The 17,079-nt window shown below is 47.2% G+C and overlaps 1 protein-coding gene across 1 annotated transcript in view; it reads right to left on the bottom strand.

The window, feature by feature from the left end:
- Window positions 1–1,420: 1,420 nt before the first annotated feature.
- Window positions 1,421–17,079, bottom strand: part of LOC142817365 (uncharacterized) — a 35,894-nt gene continuing 20,235 nt past the window's right edge. Inside the window, exons 4-5 of the mRNA XM_075894392.1 lie at window positions 8,784–8,870; window positions 1,421–1,614 (exon numbers count right to left, since the gene is read on the bottom strand). Of these exons, the coding sequence (XP_075750507.1) occupies window positions 1,528–1,614; window positions 8,784–8,870 (174 nt within the window). The 3' untranslated portion in view covers window positions 1,421–1,527. The remainder of the gene's footprint in view (window positions 1,615–8,783; window positions 8,871–17,079) is intronic.

The raw sequence follows: 17,079 nt of genomic DNA, 5'->3' as shown, positions 1-17,079 counted from the left end.
AATATCCCACCGGCACCACCTTGGAGGTCAAAAAGTAAGACTGGTTACACACTAGTACTACGACTACGAGGGATGAACGGGTGCTGCTATAAAGAGCTTCGTTTCTAAAATTGTGGCATGTTTCGATTGTTCTCATGACTGCAAAACCTCTCTCTTAGCTGTTCAGGGATAGCGTCCATCTGCCGTGGCGCACACACACATACCGAGGCCCGTGGTGTATGGGTATGAGCCACACGTGCCTGGAGGAAACGATTTGACGACGTACGCTACAAGTTTTTTGTGTGGCTCATGCTGTGACCAAACAGTCACATCCCCCAAACTCCGGCCCTTATCCAGGCCAATTTTGATATACACCAAATGTACGAGGTGATCACGAAAGCACCCAGACGTAGGCAGCTCGATAGATAGATAGATAGATAGATAGATAGATAGATAGATAGATAGATAGATAGATAGATAGATAGATAGATAGATAGATAGATAGATAGATAGATAGATAGATAGATAGATAGATAGATAGATAGATAGATAGATAGATAGATAGATAGATAGATAGATAGATAGATAGATAGATAGATAGATAGATAGATAGATAGATAGATAGATAGATAGATAGATAGATAGATAGATAGAGAGACAGAGACGTATGGATGAACAAATGGATGGACGGACCGATGGATTGAATTGGAATGGACAGGTAGGTAGGTAGTTAGGTAGGTAGGTAGGTAGGTAGGTAGGTAGGTAGGTAGGTAGGTAGGTAGGTAGGTAGGTAGGTAGGTAGGTAGGTAGGTAGGTAGGTAGGTAGGTAGGTAGGTAGGTAGGTAGGTAGGTAGGTAGGTAGGTAGGTAGGTAGGTAGGTAGGTATGTAGGTAGGTAGGTAGGTGGACAGAGGGACGGACGTATAGAAACGCTGAATGTACACAAATAAATGTTTCGCATTTAAAAGAAGCAGCTGACGGCAGACCACTCCGTCATAGGAATCGATATAAGACGAAAGTGAAATGTGTCGTTACAGAAGTAGCTTATTGTATTCAGTGCATTTATATAAGAGGTATAGTATACTGTATACTGGTGTTTGGCAAGTAGAGTACCACTTGATGTGGATGCTTCAACGTGGTAGCAAAGTCATAAAAGCCTTGGTGGACTCCGGCATTACAGACGTTTGCGGTGAAAAAAAATGTTCATTAAAAAAACCTGTGAGCAAGGAATAAAACAAAATGCATGACCATGCAGAGAGACGCAACAGTGAGCGTGTAGGTGCTTACCGTTTGCCACTTACCCTATATTGGTCGTTTGCCGTTCGCCGAGATACTAGTTGCATGCGTCCACAACCGAGTGCTGTACGGGCAACGAGCAGTCGTTCCCTATCAAGTATAACGTTTGATATTTATTTCACTTTTAGAGTGAAAACCGTGAGCTGTAGGATAATGAGGTGCTGCACTCGCGTGAGTGCTGTGCTCTTGTGTTATTTTTACACCGGCCACCATCGAGCATGGCAGCACTGTTGGATGGCCACCGTTCAGTTGGTCAGTATCCCCTGGACTTGAAATAGTGCTCGTTGACGGTGAAGCAGAGGTGCGCTGCGTGAACTCCGCCTGTCACCATCGCCAATGCCTGTACAACAGAGACAGGGATTACTTCTGCACAAGTCGGCTTAAATAAGGGCCAGATGGTTTGCAAATATGGGTAATTTTGCTCGAGGATAGTCGGCTATTTTTGTGAATTGAATGGAGTCGGAACCACTGCCCATTTGCATCATCCACCATGAAGTGTCTTCTAGAGGGTGATTCCACAGGAGATCGACATGTGTCCAAACGTTGATATTTTAGATTTCGTAGAGTATTTTATATTTCGTGCACATCTCACCAGGTGGCGTGAAAGCGAACTTCGTTTTATGATTAACAGCATAACTAACGAGAAAAAAAATATCAAACTTCACCAACACGGAGGCACCAATTTCGTCACCATTCATTTTCGAAAATTGTAGATGCTATAAAAATACAAATATTTTTGTTTCAAGGAAGATATTTTTTACCTGAAATGCATGTCTAATGAATAATGCATTCATATGGTTTCAAGTTTGTAGACTTTAAGAAAATTGCTTTTAAAAATGTCTAATTTTGTGGCAGTTTAAAATAGGTTACGTATTCTCCATTTTTTTCTCCGAAAGTGATGCAAGCAGCGTTTTCAAACTTGACACGTTTTAAGGATGTAGTGTGTTCATTAGATACATAAATTATGGCTGCCGTATGGCAAATGTAAATTTTTAAATATTGCCTCAAAGTTCTCATATTGGCAAAAGTGTACTCCACTGAAATTTGAATAATAAAAAACCCCATCTTTGACTTTTCTTAAAATCTCATAAATAGACAACCGAAGACCATCATACAGTAATATATAAAGTGACAATATTCGTGGTACAAATCAGAGCTTTTCGAGAATGCGCTGATAAGTTGAGAATTCTAGAAATAGGAGCGCAAAAGCGGCAATGAGCTTCAAACGCGAGTAAACGTGACCGCATTTGGTGAAGAAAGGCTGTTTTTGCAGATAGGAGTAACTATTTTGAACACGATATTCTACAGTATCTGAATTCACTCTTATACGTAGAGCACTGAGACTTCTAATATGTGGTGCCTCTCCATTACTGACACACAGATGGAGCTGCTGTAACGGCCATGTGTTTGCAACGCGTTGGGTATGATAATTGAATGTTGAATGAGTTCATAAACGATTAATAACAATTTTTTATCATTTGGGGCACGAAGACTGCCGCATTAGACTGAAGAACACGCTTTAGGGCAAGTTGTCATCCGTCGTCTGCTGTACAATTGCAGTGCTGTGCGCCGCACCTCAGAGGCAATGCTTCAGATCATATGGTTCAAAGTAGGGACAATGATAACGCCTCCCGTAATTTTATCGACAAAAACATTGTGAAATTTATTTTAACGTACTATACTTCAGTTTTGCATTCGCACTGCGGATACTTGCGCACGCTGTTTTACGTTTGCTCTCGATAAAGGTGAGAGACATAAGAACAGACGAAAGATAGATCACTTTCGTGCTGCTGGCTTCACGCATAGTTGCATTGCCAGTAATTTGAGCCTCAAGGAGCGTGGCGATGGCTGACTACTTAATCCGGGATAGAGCTTTTTGTTCAGATTACCTCATGTTGCATAAAAAGAAAATACGTTATCATAGAAACTTCCGCAAGGTCGAAGACATCGGCCTGTTGGCCCTCCAGAAGCTTTTGCCGAAAGCTGCCCGCCATGCACATAACAACGACCACGTCTGCCAGAACTGCTTCAGACGCCTCGGAGATATGCTGTCTTCGTCTGATGGCTTCCCAGCTGAAACAGTTGATGAGTTTTTGACGGAAGAAGAAAAAGGCAGAATTCAAGAGTGGTGCGTAAACACGCCTGAAGCATTGTCACATATGCGACTGGAGAAGCTGCATGCGCAAAATAGCAAAGTTCATGCAGAGCCAAGGCAACTTAGCAGCAATTCTACAGTAACCGTGAAATGCCACCGTAACATGTGTAACCGCCACTTTCAACCATCAGATCTAAAATGCAGTGTGTGTGCCCAGTGGTTCAAGAACTTCAAGCAAGCCTATGAAGCGTGTTTTCGTATCAAGAGCGCATGCGTTTGTTGACACCTTTGCCGAGCGATATCGAGCGCCGAAAACTCCAAGCGCTTATACCAGACTTGTCAGCTTACATGATATACAGATCCCGACGCTGCCGCGCAAAACACGGGATATGGTTTGCACCAAACGCAGTAAAAAAGACACGGCTGAACCCAATAGACGACCAGGTAGCTATGGCTAACTACTCCAAAGATGAGTATAGCTGCTCTCGGCAGACTCCCAACAAAAAAATGTAGTATCTGTAATCATTGACGGAAAAAAAGAGCTTGTTTCGAAAAGGTTTATGACTCGTTCGGTGCGAGAGGCTTACCGTCTCTTTAGAGAAGCTAATCCAAACACGTCTATTGCGCTCTCAAAGTATTATTCACTGAGGCCGAAGTGGGTTCTTCTTCCACCAAACCAAGAAGCGTGCCTTAGTATATACTGTGCTAATGCCACGGAGTGTGTTTCTGCCCTACAAGACGTCACCGATGGTGCCTACATGGCGGACTTCTTGAAAGAACTATGTCTTTGCAGCTCCCCTGCAAGTGATTGTTTTTTTAGGCCATTTTGACTCTTGTGCTAAGGAGGACGCTCTGACAGCCACATGTTTAGGAATCCCGGAAGATATTGAGGTAGCCTATGCAGTATGGAAAAATGGCGATGTAGTAAAAAAAAAAAAAACAGCCCAGGCGAGTGTGTTTCTGCGAGAGCTAAGTCTATGGTTTGTGAAGTGCATTACCCACGATTACATAAGATACATTCAAGAATCAGCAATACGCCAGGCGAAAGAGAACCAAGAAGAATATTGCAATTTTCGCTTTGATTTCGCCGAAAATTGGACAGCCATTTTACCGAATGAGGTACAGTCGTATCTCTGGCACAAAGGACAGGTGTTTATATTCACGTGTGTCGTCACAAAGAAGCAATCAATTCAACGTTTTGCCGTCATCAGTGATGACACATGCCATGATGCTGCACATGCCTGTTTTGCTCTACAAATAATCCACAACTATATAAAGGAACAACTTAAGCGTGATGTTTCTGATGGTCCATGCAGTCACTTCAAAAACAAGTACCAGTTGTTCGAGTCATGTCAGAAAGATCATATATCAACAAAGTGGATTTTTTCGGCCACAGGACATGGCAAGAACTCTTATGACGGCGTTGGTGGCCTACTAAAGCATCAGGCTACGCTCTACAACCTCAGAGCGGCAAGCTCTGCTGTGATTATGTCAGCATCCCAAATGGTGGCGCAAATGAGCGCGAAGCTCAAGAATGTCAGGCTGCTGTATGCAAATACAGACGAGCTAGAAACATTCCGTCAGTTTAAGGAGAGCCAGTGGAAATCGTTGCCACGTGTTCAAGGCATACGTTCTTGGCATGTTTGGCTAAGCACATCTGAGGGCACTGATCGTGCTCTTTTGTTAGCGTCACGTACTGCTAAATGTGATCTGCAAAAGATGCAGCCATTTTGAGCACATCTCTTGTTTCACGCAGCCACCACCAAAATACCAGTAAGGATACTTCAAGCGCATCTGCTTTTTCTAGCGAGACCCAACACTTGGGTTGGAGCATTTTCGTGTTTGAGTTTATCTGCAAATATATACAGATGTTTCGCAACTGAGTTACAGTGTCGAAAATTTCCTCCATTGGAGCTGTGTTATGAGGAGCATAAATGCGCCTTCATGGGTACGTATTTGTCACAGTGCTAAATCAGCCTTTCTTCACAAAATGCGGTCACGTTCACTCGCGTTTGAAGCTTACGCTGCTTTTCCGTTCCGATTACTAGATTTCTCAACTTATTAGCGCATTCTCGAAAAGCTCTGATTTGTACCACGAATATTGTCGCTAAAGACACAATAATGCAACATGTTTTTTTATATTACTGTATGATGGCCTTCGGTTGTCTATTTTCGAGATTTTAAGAAAAGTTGAAGATAGGGTTTTTTATTATTCAAATTTCAGTGGAGTGCACTTTTGCCAATATGACAACTTGAGGCAATATATAAAAATTTACATTTGCCCTACGACAGCAATAAGGTATGTACCTAATGAACACACTATATCCTTAAAACATGTCAAGTTTGAAAACGCTGCTTGCATTACTTTCAGAGAAACAAAAAATGGGGAATACGTAAACTATTTTAAACTGTCCCAAATTAGACATCTTTAAAAGCTATTGTCTTAAGGTCTGCAAACTAGAAACCCTATGAATTAATCCTTCATTAGACATACATTTCAGGTAAAAAATATCTTCCTTGAAACAAAAATATTTGTTTTTTTATAGCATCTGCAATTTTCGAAAATGACAGGTGACGAAATTGGTGCCTCCGTGTTGGTGAAGTTTGATATCTTTTTTCTCGTAAGTTATGCCGTTGATAGTAAATCGAAGTTGACTTTTCGGACTACCTGGTGAGAGGTGCACAAAATATAAAATACTCAATGAAATCTAAAATATCAACTTTTGGACCCGTGTCGATCTCTCGTGGAATCACCCAGGACTAATATACAGAGTGATATTCAGAATTTCGTGGGGCGTAAGTCCTAGTTACTTCATGCATAAGTGATCCCTTTTCAGCCAGTCGAACAGAATGATACAACCGGTGGCATGTCAGTTTTCTTTCACTTCCCGTAGTTTTATGTAATATTAACTGCGTGGCTACTTTGGGAACCACCCCACCGTGGTGGTCTGGCTGAGGAACTCGGCTGCTGACCCGCACGTCGCGGGATCGAATCCCGGCTGTGACGGCTGCATTTTAGATGAAGGCAAAAATGCCGTAGGCCCGCGTGCTCAGATTTGAGTTACGTCAAAGAAACCCAAGTGATCGAAATTTCCGGAGCCCTTCACTACGGCGTCTGATTATCATATGGTGGTTTTGAAACGCCAAACGCGACAAATAAATCAGTCATCTATTACTTGGGTGGTTGGCATTGCCTTCTAAAGAATAAAATCTCTTCTGTGCGCGCAGAAACGCTTGAAAAGTTTGAAAAATAAACTGGTATATCAATTTATTGTTCGAACTTCTCAAGCGTTCACGGACAGAACGCACATTTATTAAGTGTGCGCCATATTCTGTCTGACACCATTTCTCGAACGCTATGCGCAGAAAGAAAATAATTTTTTATGTTGCTTACAACCGCGCATATATACCAACTCACGCAAGCACATGCATGGTCTCATTTTCGATGGACGCGAAAATCCTAGAGGTCCATGTGCACGATGAAGAAATTTGGGTGGTTGAAGTGTCTGGGGCTCTCCCCTCCGTCATTCCTCATAAGGTGCTGGTGCAGTGGTCATAAGGTGCAGTATCCCAATACAGGAGTATCGCGATAGTATCTCACTGATACTTTTAACTGCATTTGCGCACCGAGGCACAGTTGAAAAATATATTTGTAGGGAATATTATCAGGATATATCATATCCTGATACTGTGCCGGTTGCCGATATCTCATTATTGTTGTTGTTGTTTTTATTGTCAGAATGTCACACACGTGTCTGCGAAAGGGAAAGCAACACCTATTTTGCGCTAAGCAAAACAAAGGTGTCACACCTTTGCTTGACGGCACACCTTTGTTTGGCTCAGCGCAAAATAGGTGTGCCGTAGGTCGACGACATTGGGAGTATGGCGGAGGGTTTCCACGCGCACAGAAAACACCCGACCTCACTAGTGGCATAATTGCGGAGATGGTATTATCGTCCCTGCCGACAAACTTTCTATCTCTTAGAATTGTGCAGCGCTCAGAAACTTCTTTATTTTTGTAGAGGAAGAAAAGGGGGGGGGGGGGTGTAGCCATTTGGTGAATTAGCTCATTTTGTGTTGAAGTCTAACAGACGCTCAGAAGCTGATGTATCCCGATTACTGTTTGCGGAAGAACCGTCTCAACGAAGCAGCTTTTCTATGTCAAATAAATCTACGCCTTCTCCACATTCACTGATTTTCGTTAGAGAATCAGGTGGTAATAATTACTTGAAAGTTGCAATGCACGCTGCAAAGTTATTTCATGTATCACACCACACCTAACAAATGTCTTTCGAGAAAATCATCATCTCCCCCCCTCCACCCAAAAAATGTATCCCACCATTTGCATTGATATTCTTTTATGTGTATTCCTGCATACTTTTTTTTTACCTTTTCGCAAACTTATCTCCTAAACATTTTGTCACGTCGAAGAGAAATGCATCTTAGCATCTGTAACTAAAATATATCTTTGTATCTGCAACATAATCATACCGGGGTTTTGACACGTTTAATCCCAACAATTATAATATACATAAATTTAGTTCACAGATAAGTGACAAAATATTAAATAATGTGTTCATACAGCTACTACATCTTGTGAGCTAAGCGTACTCTTCTTTGTAAAATTCATGGTGTCACGCCGGGCCGGAAAACAGCGTAGAGGCGCCTGCGCTTTAGACGACCTTTATGGCGAGTGCCGTAATAAAATACCGCTGCGTAAGCATCTAAGCTATAGAAGTATTGATTAAAGGATGTTTTCAGACAATTATGATGTTGGAAGTGTAAATACAGCAAGCAGTAGGTCAACGATGAGCCACACCAAATAAAGAATATGTAGACTCGGCGCCTGACCTTTGAAGTGTCCCGCATGTGATTCGGGGTACGTGCACTGGATCATTTACGCACGATCAATGTAACAAAAATAAAAAGAGGTTAGCGGGAAAAAGGGTTCAGCGAGAAATGCAAATTCTAGCTCGGCCCAATGCTGTCTTATAGCCTTCAGGCTGCTTTTCAAATATCGAATCCGTGCCCCCCCCCCCCCTCAAAAAAACACTGCTTTTTCATAATGACGCTTGAGGTCTCACTTTCTGAAACCATGATATGAATATGAGCGGCGCCTTAGTGGAGAGCTACGGAAATTTTAACTAAGGGAAGTTCCTTAATGTGATCGTAAATCTGAACACACAAGTCTCCAGCATTTACCATGCATCTAAACACGACCACCGCTGCTGGCAACCAATGCTCTTTGTAGGTAAGTGTTGTCTGCTGTATGCCATACAACTTAGCTAACAATTCCTAAGCAAACTACTTTGTTTCATACTTAGAAGCTGGTGGGACTATAAATAAGGGGTTATTATAAGCAAAACGTTGTCATGGAGTAAATCTGTTTACGCCATGTACGCAGTTATACTTACACCCGCGTTCTTGTTCACGTGACTATGCAGCAGGTATATGCCACTCGCAAGGTCGAAGAGCGTGGCTGTAACTTGGAACAGCAAGAACTGCGGATGCAAGAGCAGGAGGAAACTTTATTGCAGTATATGCTGCGAAGCAGCATTTATACATATATATAAATTTAGTTCGCAGATAAGTGATTAGTTTCATAAAAATGTTCTGAAAAATTTTCAGGGTGCTGATATAGCTGTTTCAAGCAACGCCAAGGAAGGCATGTCTTTACCTGAAAGTGATTGATAGTCACTGGTCAAATCGGCTATGTGTGTGTGTGCGCTTGTAGTTTCTCTCTCTCTCTCTCTCTCTCTCTCTCTATATATATATATATATATATATATATATATATATATTGTTATGGCGTTTATTAGCGGGCAGACAGCGAGTATACACAATGGCGAAGCGCGAGCGGCGTTCTTGTTGGGAAGCCCCACTACAAGGTACTCAAGAGTTCGACCCATTTCAGAGTTCGGAGGCTTCGCTACAATTACAACCGGGGTCGAAGAGGGAGCCGCCTGGCGACCTAACAGCTTGTTACTATGAGCGGGTCATAATAAGCCTTCAGGCGCTCCACGTTGACGATGTCTCGCCCACGGCGGCGCATGTCCGAAGATTGTTCAACGGGTTCAATCAGATAGTTGACGGGTGAGGTGCGCTCGATGACACGGTAGGGGCCTTCGTATTTGGGACGTAGTTTGGAAGAGAGGCCAGCTGCAGAGGTCGGGATCGAGAGCCATACAAGCGCACCAGGAAGGAACGTGGGCTCAGAAGTGGTGGAGCCATCAGGAATACTCTTCTGCCGCTCTTGCTCTTGCGTCGTAAAAGTCTTGGCAAGCTCGCGACACTCTTCAGCAAGCCTGGCTGTCTCGGAAATAGGTGTACACTGAGATGGATCCGGCGTGTACGGGAGCATTGTGTCCATGGTGTGCGACGGGTGCCTTCCGTACAGCAAACAGAAAGGTGAAAAACCAGTCGTGCTCTGAGGGGCGGTGTTGTAGGCGTAGGTGACGAAGGGCAGTATATTATCCCAATTAGTGTGGTTGGCAGCGACGTACATAGAAAGCATGTCGCCGAGGGTGCGGTTAAAGCGTTCGGTGAGGCCATTCGTCTGTTGGTGGTAAGCAGTAGTTTTGCGGTGGACAGAATGGCACTCCGTCAGAATGGCTTCGACGACTTCCGACAAGAAGACACGGCCTCGATCGCTGAGAAGCTCCTGAGGTGGACCGTGGCGCAGTATAAATCGATGCAGTAGGAAGGACGCAACGTCACGCGCAGTAGCCGAAGGAATAGCGGCGGTTTCGGTGTATCGCGTTAAATGATCTACGGCGACGATGGCCCAGCGGTTACCAGCCGACGTCAGAGGAAGTGGTCCATACAAATCGATACCTATGCGCCCAAATGGACGCTCAGGGCAAGGTAACGGTTGCAGACTGGCTGGCGACATGTGTGCTGACGGTTTGCGGCGTTGGCAAGCCAGGCATGAGCGAACGAACTGCTGCACGTAGCGGTACATCCCGCGCCAGAAGTAGCGTTGTTGAATGCGACGGTAGGTTTTGAATACCCCAGAGTGCGCGCATTGCCGATCAGAATGGAAGGATTCACATATCTCTGACCGCAGACTGCGGGGTATCACGAGTAACCACTGCCGGCCATCGGCGTCGTAATTGCGTCGGTGTAGAAGGCCGTCACGGATGGCGAAATGGCGAGCTTGACGACGCAAGGCACGCGTGGATGGCGTTGCGGATGGATCAGAGAGCAAGTCGATGAGCGGGCTGATCGAATTATCCTTTCGCTGTTCGGTAGCGATGATGTCAACATCAATGGTAGAAACAGCAGCCGAGGATACTGAGCAGAGCACATGACCTTCAGGCAGAGGGGAGCGCGAGAGGGCGTCGGCGTCAGCATGCTGGCGTCCGTTGCGGTACAGCACGCGGATGTCATAGTCTTGTAAGCGAAGAGCCCAACGGGCGAGACGGCCTGAGGGATCCTTCAATGATGAAAGCCAGCATAGTGCATGATGGTCGGTGACGACATCGAATGGGCGACCATACAAATAAGGTCGAAACTTTGTAAGGGCCCAGACGATCGCCAGGCACTCTTTCTCCGTGACGGTGTAGTTTGTCTCGGCTCTCGTGAGCGTACGGCTTGCATATGCTACGACATATTCAGAGAATCCGGGTTTGCGCTGCGCCAGGACAGCGCCAAGGCCTACACCACTGGAGTCTGTGTGCACCTCCGTCGGGGCCGTAGGGTCGTAGTGGCGTAGAATGGGAGGAGACGTCAGCAAATGGTGGAGCTTCGCGAACGCGTCGTCGCACTCAGACGACCACGAATTAAGGGGCCCGTTATTTCCAAGGAGCTTCGTCAGCGGTGATATAATCGTAGCAAAGTTTCGTATGAAGCGTCGGAAGTATGAGCACAGGCCCACGAAACTACGCAGTTCTTTGACGGACGCAGGTTTGGGGAATTCAGCCACGGCCTGAAGCTTGGCTGGGTCAGGAAGAATGCCATCCTTAGACACGACGTACCCTAGGACGGCGAGTTGCCGTGCTACAAAGCGGCACTTCTTCAGATTTAGTTGCAAGCCGGCATTGCTCACACGTGCGAAAACTTCTTTCAGACGTTGGAGATGCGTGGAGAAATCTTGAGCGAACACAACAACGTCATCGAGGTAACACAAGCACGTGTGCCATTTCTAGTTGCGCAGAACGGTGTCCATCATGCGCTCAAAGGTCGCAGGTGCATTACATAGACCAAACGGCATGACGTTGAATTCGTACAAGCCGTCGGGTGTGATGAACGCAGTCTTCGGTCGAGCGTCATCAGCCATGGGTACTTGCCAGTACCCCGAGCGCAGATCGAGAGAACAAAAAAATTCGGCTCCGTGAAGGCTGTCAATTGCGTCATCGATGCGCGGCAGTGGGTAAACATCCTTGCGAGTGATCTGATTGAGCCGTCTGTAGTCCACACAGAACCGCACAGAACCATCTTTCTTCGCGACAAGAACAACAGGAGACGCCCATGGACTGTCCGAGGGCCGAATAACGTCGCGTCTGAGCATATCATCAACCTGCTCGTTAATTTCCCGACGTTCAGCAGGCGACACGCGGTAGGGACGTTGCCGTAATGGTGGATGGGCACCAGTGTCGATACGATGTGTAACAGCGGACGTGCGACCGAGAGAACTTCGCCCGACATCGAAAGAAAAATGATATTCTCGCAGCAGGTCCAGAAGCTGGGAACGTTGTACCGACGTAAGATTGTCATCAATGTAAGGGCCAAATACATCAGGAGATGATGAATCATAAGTGGAAACAGCACTGACGGTACACGAACTAGGACAACGCGAGTCATCAGGTACGTCCAGGACTTGTGCGTTATCCACTGGTTCCACTCTGCCGAGACATTCCCCTCGAACCAAGGTAACAGTGTACGGGGATGGGTTGGTCACAAAAATAGCGGCGTTGCTCTGGGTTATTTGCACGGTCGCGAAATGTACTAGCAACCCTTTCCTTCGGCAAGCACGGTCGGATGGCGAAACGAGTGCAATTGTGTCGGAGAGTCCAGCGCAGTAGACAGATACACCCATTGTCGAACTTGGAGGCACTATGGTATCGTCTTTCACGAGAATCTTACTCAGTGTCGAGGGACTGTCTTCCGGCGTCAAATGCGAGAAGGGTGAGAGTTAAATTTCGGCAGCGGCACAATGGATGACGGCGTCGTTGCGGAAAAGAAAATCCCACCCCAGGATGACGTCATGAGAGCATGCAGGAATGATGATGAATTGGCCGACATACAGAACGTCCTGAACGACAACGCGAGCTGTGCACTCTGCTGAAGGATGGATACGATGTGAACCGGCCGTACGAAGGGACAACCCAGAAATTGGCGTCGTCACTTTTCGAAGCAAGCGGCAGAAGTTTTCGTCCATAACGGATACTGCAGCTCCAGTGTCAATAAGAGCAGATGCATGAACACCGTCCACAAGCACGTCTATGACATTAGATGGGCGGCTCTGAGGGCTTTCACATCGTAATAGCATCGCGGTCCTTGCCTCGGGGACTGCGACGACTAGTTTTCCCGCTCATGAGTAGCCGAACTTGGCCTCATGGGGGACAGGGAACGACGTCGTGGAGACGGCGACCTTCGAGGAGATGGACCTGGGCGAGACGGCGGTGGCATAGACGGTGGTTCGTCGTGATAGGGACGGCTGAGGTGGCCAGCAATAGGCGAAGAAATTGGAGCCGGCTGTACACAATGGCAATAACGGGCTACGTGACCAGCGTAACCGCAGGCAAAGCAGATGGGCCGGTTGTCGGGTGTGCGCCATCGGTTCACTGGGGTAGGTCTTGTCCATGACGTAAGAGCCGATGGACGGAACTGTGGCTGGAAAGGCTGCAGGGGGTGCTGGAGCTGAGTCTGAGAGGTCACGTCAACATACGTAGCCGGCATAGCCGCTGTAAAGGATGGAGGTCGTGCGGCAGCTTCGGCGTAAGTCAGTGGGGCGGGCGGTTGAACGACTGGAGGCGGCCTGGCGACCACTTGGGCGTAACTTGGGGGCGCAGGGGCCGGAAGCTGTTGTGGTTGGTACGCCGGCATGACCTCCGCTATTTTCTGCTCAATTGCTCGGCGGATGGGTGGAAGAATGGTAGTGGCCGATTGTTGAGCAGCCGGTGGGTGGGCAAAGGGCAGGAGAGAGAACTGCCGTGCGATTTCCTCACGTATGAAGGACTTGAGGTCTGCCAGCAGTGCCACCTGATCACAGCTCGCCTCCAAGCCTGCAAGCCCTACATCTCGTGGTGTAGAGCGACGGGTCATCGAACGCTGCCGGCGGAGCTCCTCGTAGTTCTGGCACAGCGTGATGACCTCAGCTACTGTGCCTGGGTTTTTGGCAAGCAGCATCGTGAAGGCATCATCGTCAATGCCCTTCATGACGTTCCGGATTTTGTCTGATTCGGACATGCTGTCGTTGGATTTCTTGCAAAGGTCCAGGACATCTTCTATGTAACTGGTGAATGATTCACCAGCCTGCTGAGCGCGTTCGCGTAAGCGCTGCTCGGCTTGCAGCTTACGAACGGCAGGGCAGCCAAAAACGTTGGTAATAGCGGTCTTGAAATTGGACCAGGTTGCGAAATCGGACGCGTGGTTGTTGTACCACAAGCTTGCAACGCCCGCAAGGTAGAACACCAAGTTTGTCAACTTGCCGTCCTCGTCCCATTTGTTGGGGACGCTCACGCGCTCGTAAATAGCGAGCCAGTCCTCCACGTCAGTGCCATCGGCGCCCGTGAAGATGGGTGGATCTCGGATCCTGGGGACACCGGGACAAGGGGGTGGCATGGGAGGAGGCGTTTGCTGAGAGGCGTCGTGGGACATTGTAGATTGCAGGGTACGTGAACGCAGTTCCCAGGGCATCAAAGGGGATCGTAGCACTCTCCACCAATTTGTTATGGCGTTTATTAGCGGGCAGACAGCGAGTATACACAATGGCGACAGTAACAGCCAAGCACGGACTCTCAGCGCGAGCGGCGTTCTTGTTGGATAGCCCCACTAGAAGGTACTCAAGAGTTCGACCCATTTCAGAGTTCGGAGGCTTCGCTACAATATATATATTTATATAGTGGGAGTAATAATTCAATGGGCCAGTTAGTCTTCGTGAAGGTATGGGATATGGCACAACGGGAGCGTTGTCAACAGGGATAAATATATTTATTTCCCAACAGTTTCGGGAGGGGTCCTCCCTTCATCAGGGGATGAGTTATACTGACATGAGTTTCCAAACTTCGTTGCTGCCGCGTCCCTCTCGCCTTGAAACATGTTTGCGAGAGTGAGAGGGAACTAAAAAAGGAAAGAAAAACAAAAAAACAAAAAGGGGGAGAAAAAAGAAAAAGAAAGAAAAGAAAGAAAGTAAACAAAAGGAAGAACCACTGTCAACACTGAGAACGAAACCAACTGTCCGTGTACGTCCACATACGTTTCTTATCATGCGCTGTTCAGTTCTTGACGTGTGTCGGGCCACCCAAGATTGTCGCCGCGGTGCCGGGAGGGTCCGTGACGGCGTGCGTAAAGAAAGGGGTTTCCCCGTAATGGGTCGGTCGGCGGGCGGCGGGCGGCTTGCGTAAAGGAAGGGGTTCGCGTTAATGGGTCGGTCCGCTCGTTTTACCTTCAATCTTCGTCCGTTTCCCTTCAATGGTCATCAAGTGGTAGGCGGACGAAAACACTTTGTATGTGCATGTGGGAAAAAAAGGAAAAAGGAAGAAAAGAAAAAAGGAAGAAAAAAAACGAAAAACAAAAAACAAGAAAGGACAGTGTACACGTACGAGTCAGTCAGAAAAAAGCATGGTCTCCAGCTATCAATCTTTGTCACCAATTTCCTCCTGGCTTACTTCTCGGAGGCAGTTGAGTTTTCCGGGGTCCTCGTTGATGCCGGATACTAATGTTCGAAATTTGAAAATAAAATATGCCTCACGCTGTTCGCGCTCGCGTCTGTTTGAGAAACCGGACTGCAAAAGAGTTACGCTGATATTTTCAAAACTGTAGTTTGGCAGGCGCAGATGTCTAGATAAAGGTAGCTTCGGCAGTGAAGTGGCGTGATACCGGTGATTATTGAACCGCAGCCGAAATGGCGTGTCTGTTTGGCCGATATATTCTTGTCCGCAGATGTTGCAATGTAGCATGTATATTACGTTACTGGAGTCACAATTAAGGCTTTCAGTTATGCAGACTTTGCAATCCGAGAAGTTCGCTTTGGATTCACGTGTTGTGACCATCTGTGTACATACCTTGCATCAAGCTTTTCCGCAGGAATGGCACCCTGATTGAAATTTGGGGGTGGTTGTTTTTGCTCTGACAAGAACGTCCTTCAGATTTTTATCCCGGCGGTACACCACGTGAGGTGGCTTCGCGAAGATAGAAGTTAGTCGTTTGCTTTGGCTGATTAGGTTGAAATGGCGGGACAGTATGTTGTTGATTCGTGGCGCTGATGAGGAGTAAGTTAGTACAAGGTTCGTTTGGGAAGTCGTTTTAGATACTCCGTGTGGTCCCTTAATAATATCATTCCTGTTCACGTTGCGAGCACGTAGTATGGCATCGTCAATAATGTCTTCCGGATAATTTTGTTTCAATAAGGAATGTTTTAGGTGTTCCGCGTGTCTGTCCGATTCCCGCATATCGGTAGATTCGGGTATCCGGGGCATTTCCCGCATATCGTTATATTCGGGCATATTTGTATATTCGGGGCCAAATTGAGTTAACTTCAGCAGCTTCGATCATCCCCAATCTGCCCGGGTCACAATCGAGAATCGCTCACGAAAACAAAAATTCTGTTTGGTTTAGTAGTGTCATGCACTGTAAAGGAGTGTCAGCACTGTGTATTCCGCCCGAGATTCGTTGCTCGTGATGCTAATTGTTAGTCCCGCGTAATCTCGAGGAAACATTTGGTTCCTGCTGGTCTGGCGATTTGATCAGCATTTGGAGGGTGCTTGCTTTGGCCAGAGTGGTTCGGCTTTGTGTTCGACTCCGTCGTCCCAGTGAACCTCTGCAGGCCTATGGAAGTCGCAACGGGCGGAGAGAGCGGAACGGCTACCGACGGTCAACCAGCATCCCTCCTTCCGAGCCGCGCTGACGGCTCAAAACTCCGGATGCATTGTCTGGCGGCGGGGGTGCTCTTGTGCCACAGACATGTTCCTCGCTAGGGAGCACGTCTCACGAGATCGAGCGCTGTTCCTACGAACTGACTCCCCCTCTCCCAGCGCCGCCTTCCGCGCAGAAGAACCGTGCAGTTCCGGGGATAACGTCGCTTCCTCCGCCGAACCACCTCGCAGTTCCGGGTATGGCTGCGTCTCCTCAGCCGAGCTACTGTGCCGTTCCGGGGAACTGGTCTCGCAGAAGAGCCCCAAAACGCTATTTAAGGCCGTGCCGGCCCCATGTTAGAGGATTTTTGCCCCAGCCCACGTTGTCGTGCTGGCCAGCTCTGTACAAACGACAACCTGCTTCAGTAAACGCTCCTTTTGTTGCTGTTTTCAAAACGGATTGCCTCCCTGTTTCGCCTTCGGGCTAATGCTTCAGCGAAGTCCGCTCGACGGCTCGCCGCTCTTCACCACCGCTACCATCGCGACAGAGCCAAACTCCAGTAACGTAATATACATGCTACATTGCAACATCTGCGGGCAAGAATTTATCGGCCAAACAGACACGCCATTTCGGCTGTGGTTCAATAATCACCGGTACCACGCCACTTCACTTCCGAAGCTACCTTCATCTAGA

The sequence above is a fragment of the Rhipicephalus microplus genome, chromosome 5, assembly GCF_043290135.1.
Source record: "Rhipicephalus microplus isolate Deutch F79 chromosome 5, USDA_Rmic, whole genome shotgun sequence".
Classification (NCBI taxonomy): Eukaryota; Metazoa; Arthropoda; class Arachnida; order Ixodida; family Ixodidae; genus Rhipicephalus; species Rhipicephalus microplus.
Note: the sequence above shows the minus strand (reverse complement) of the source record. Positions and strands in the feature narration are given on the sequence as shown.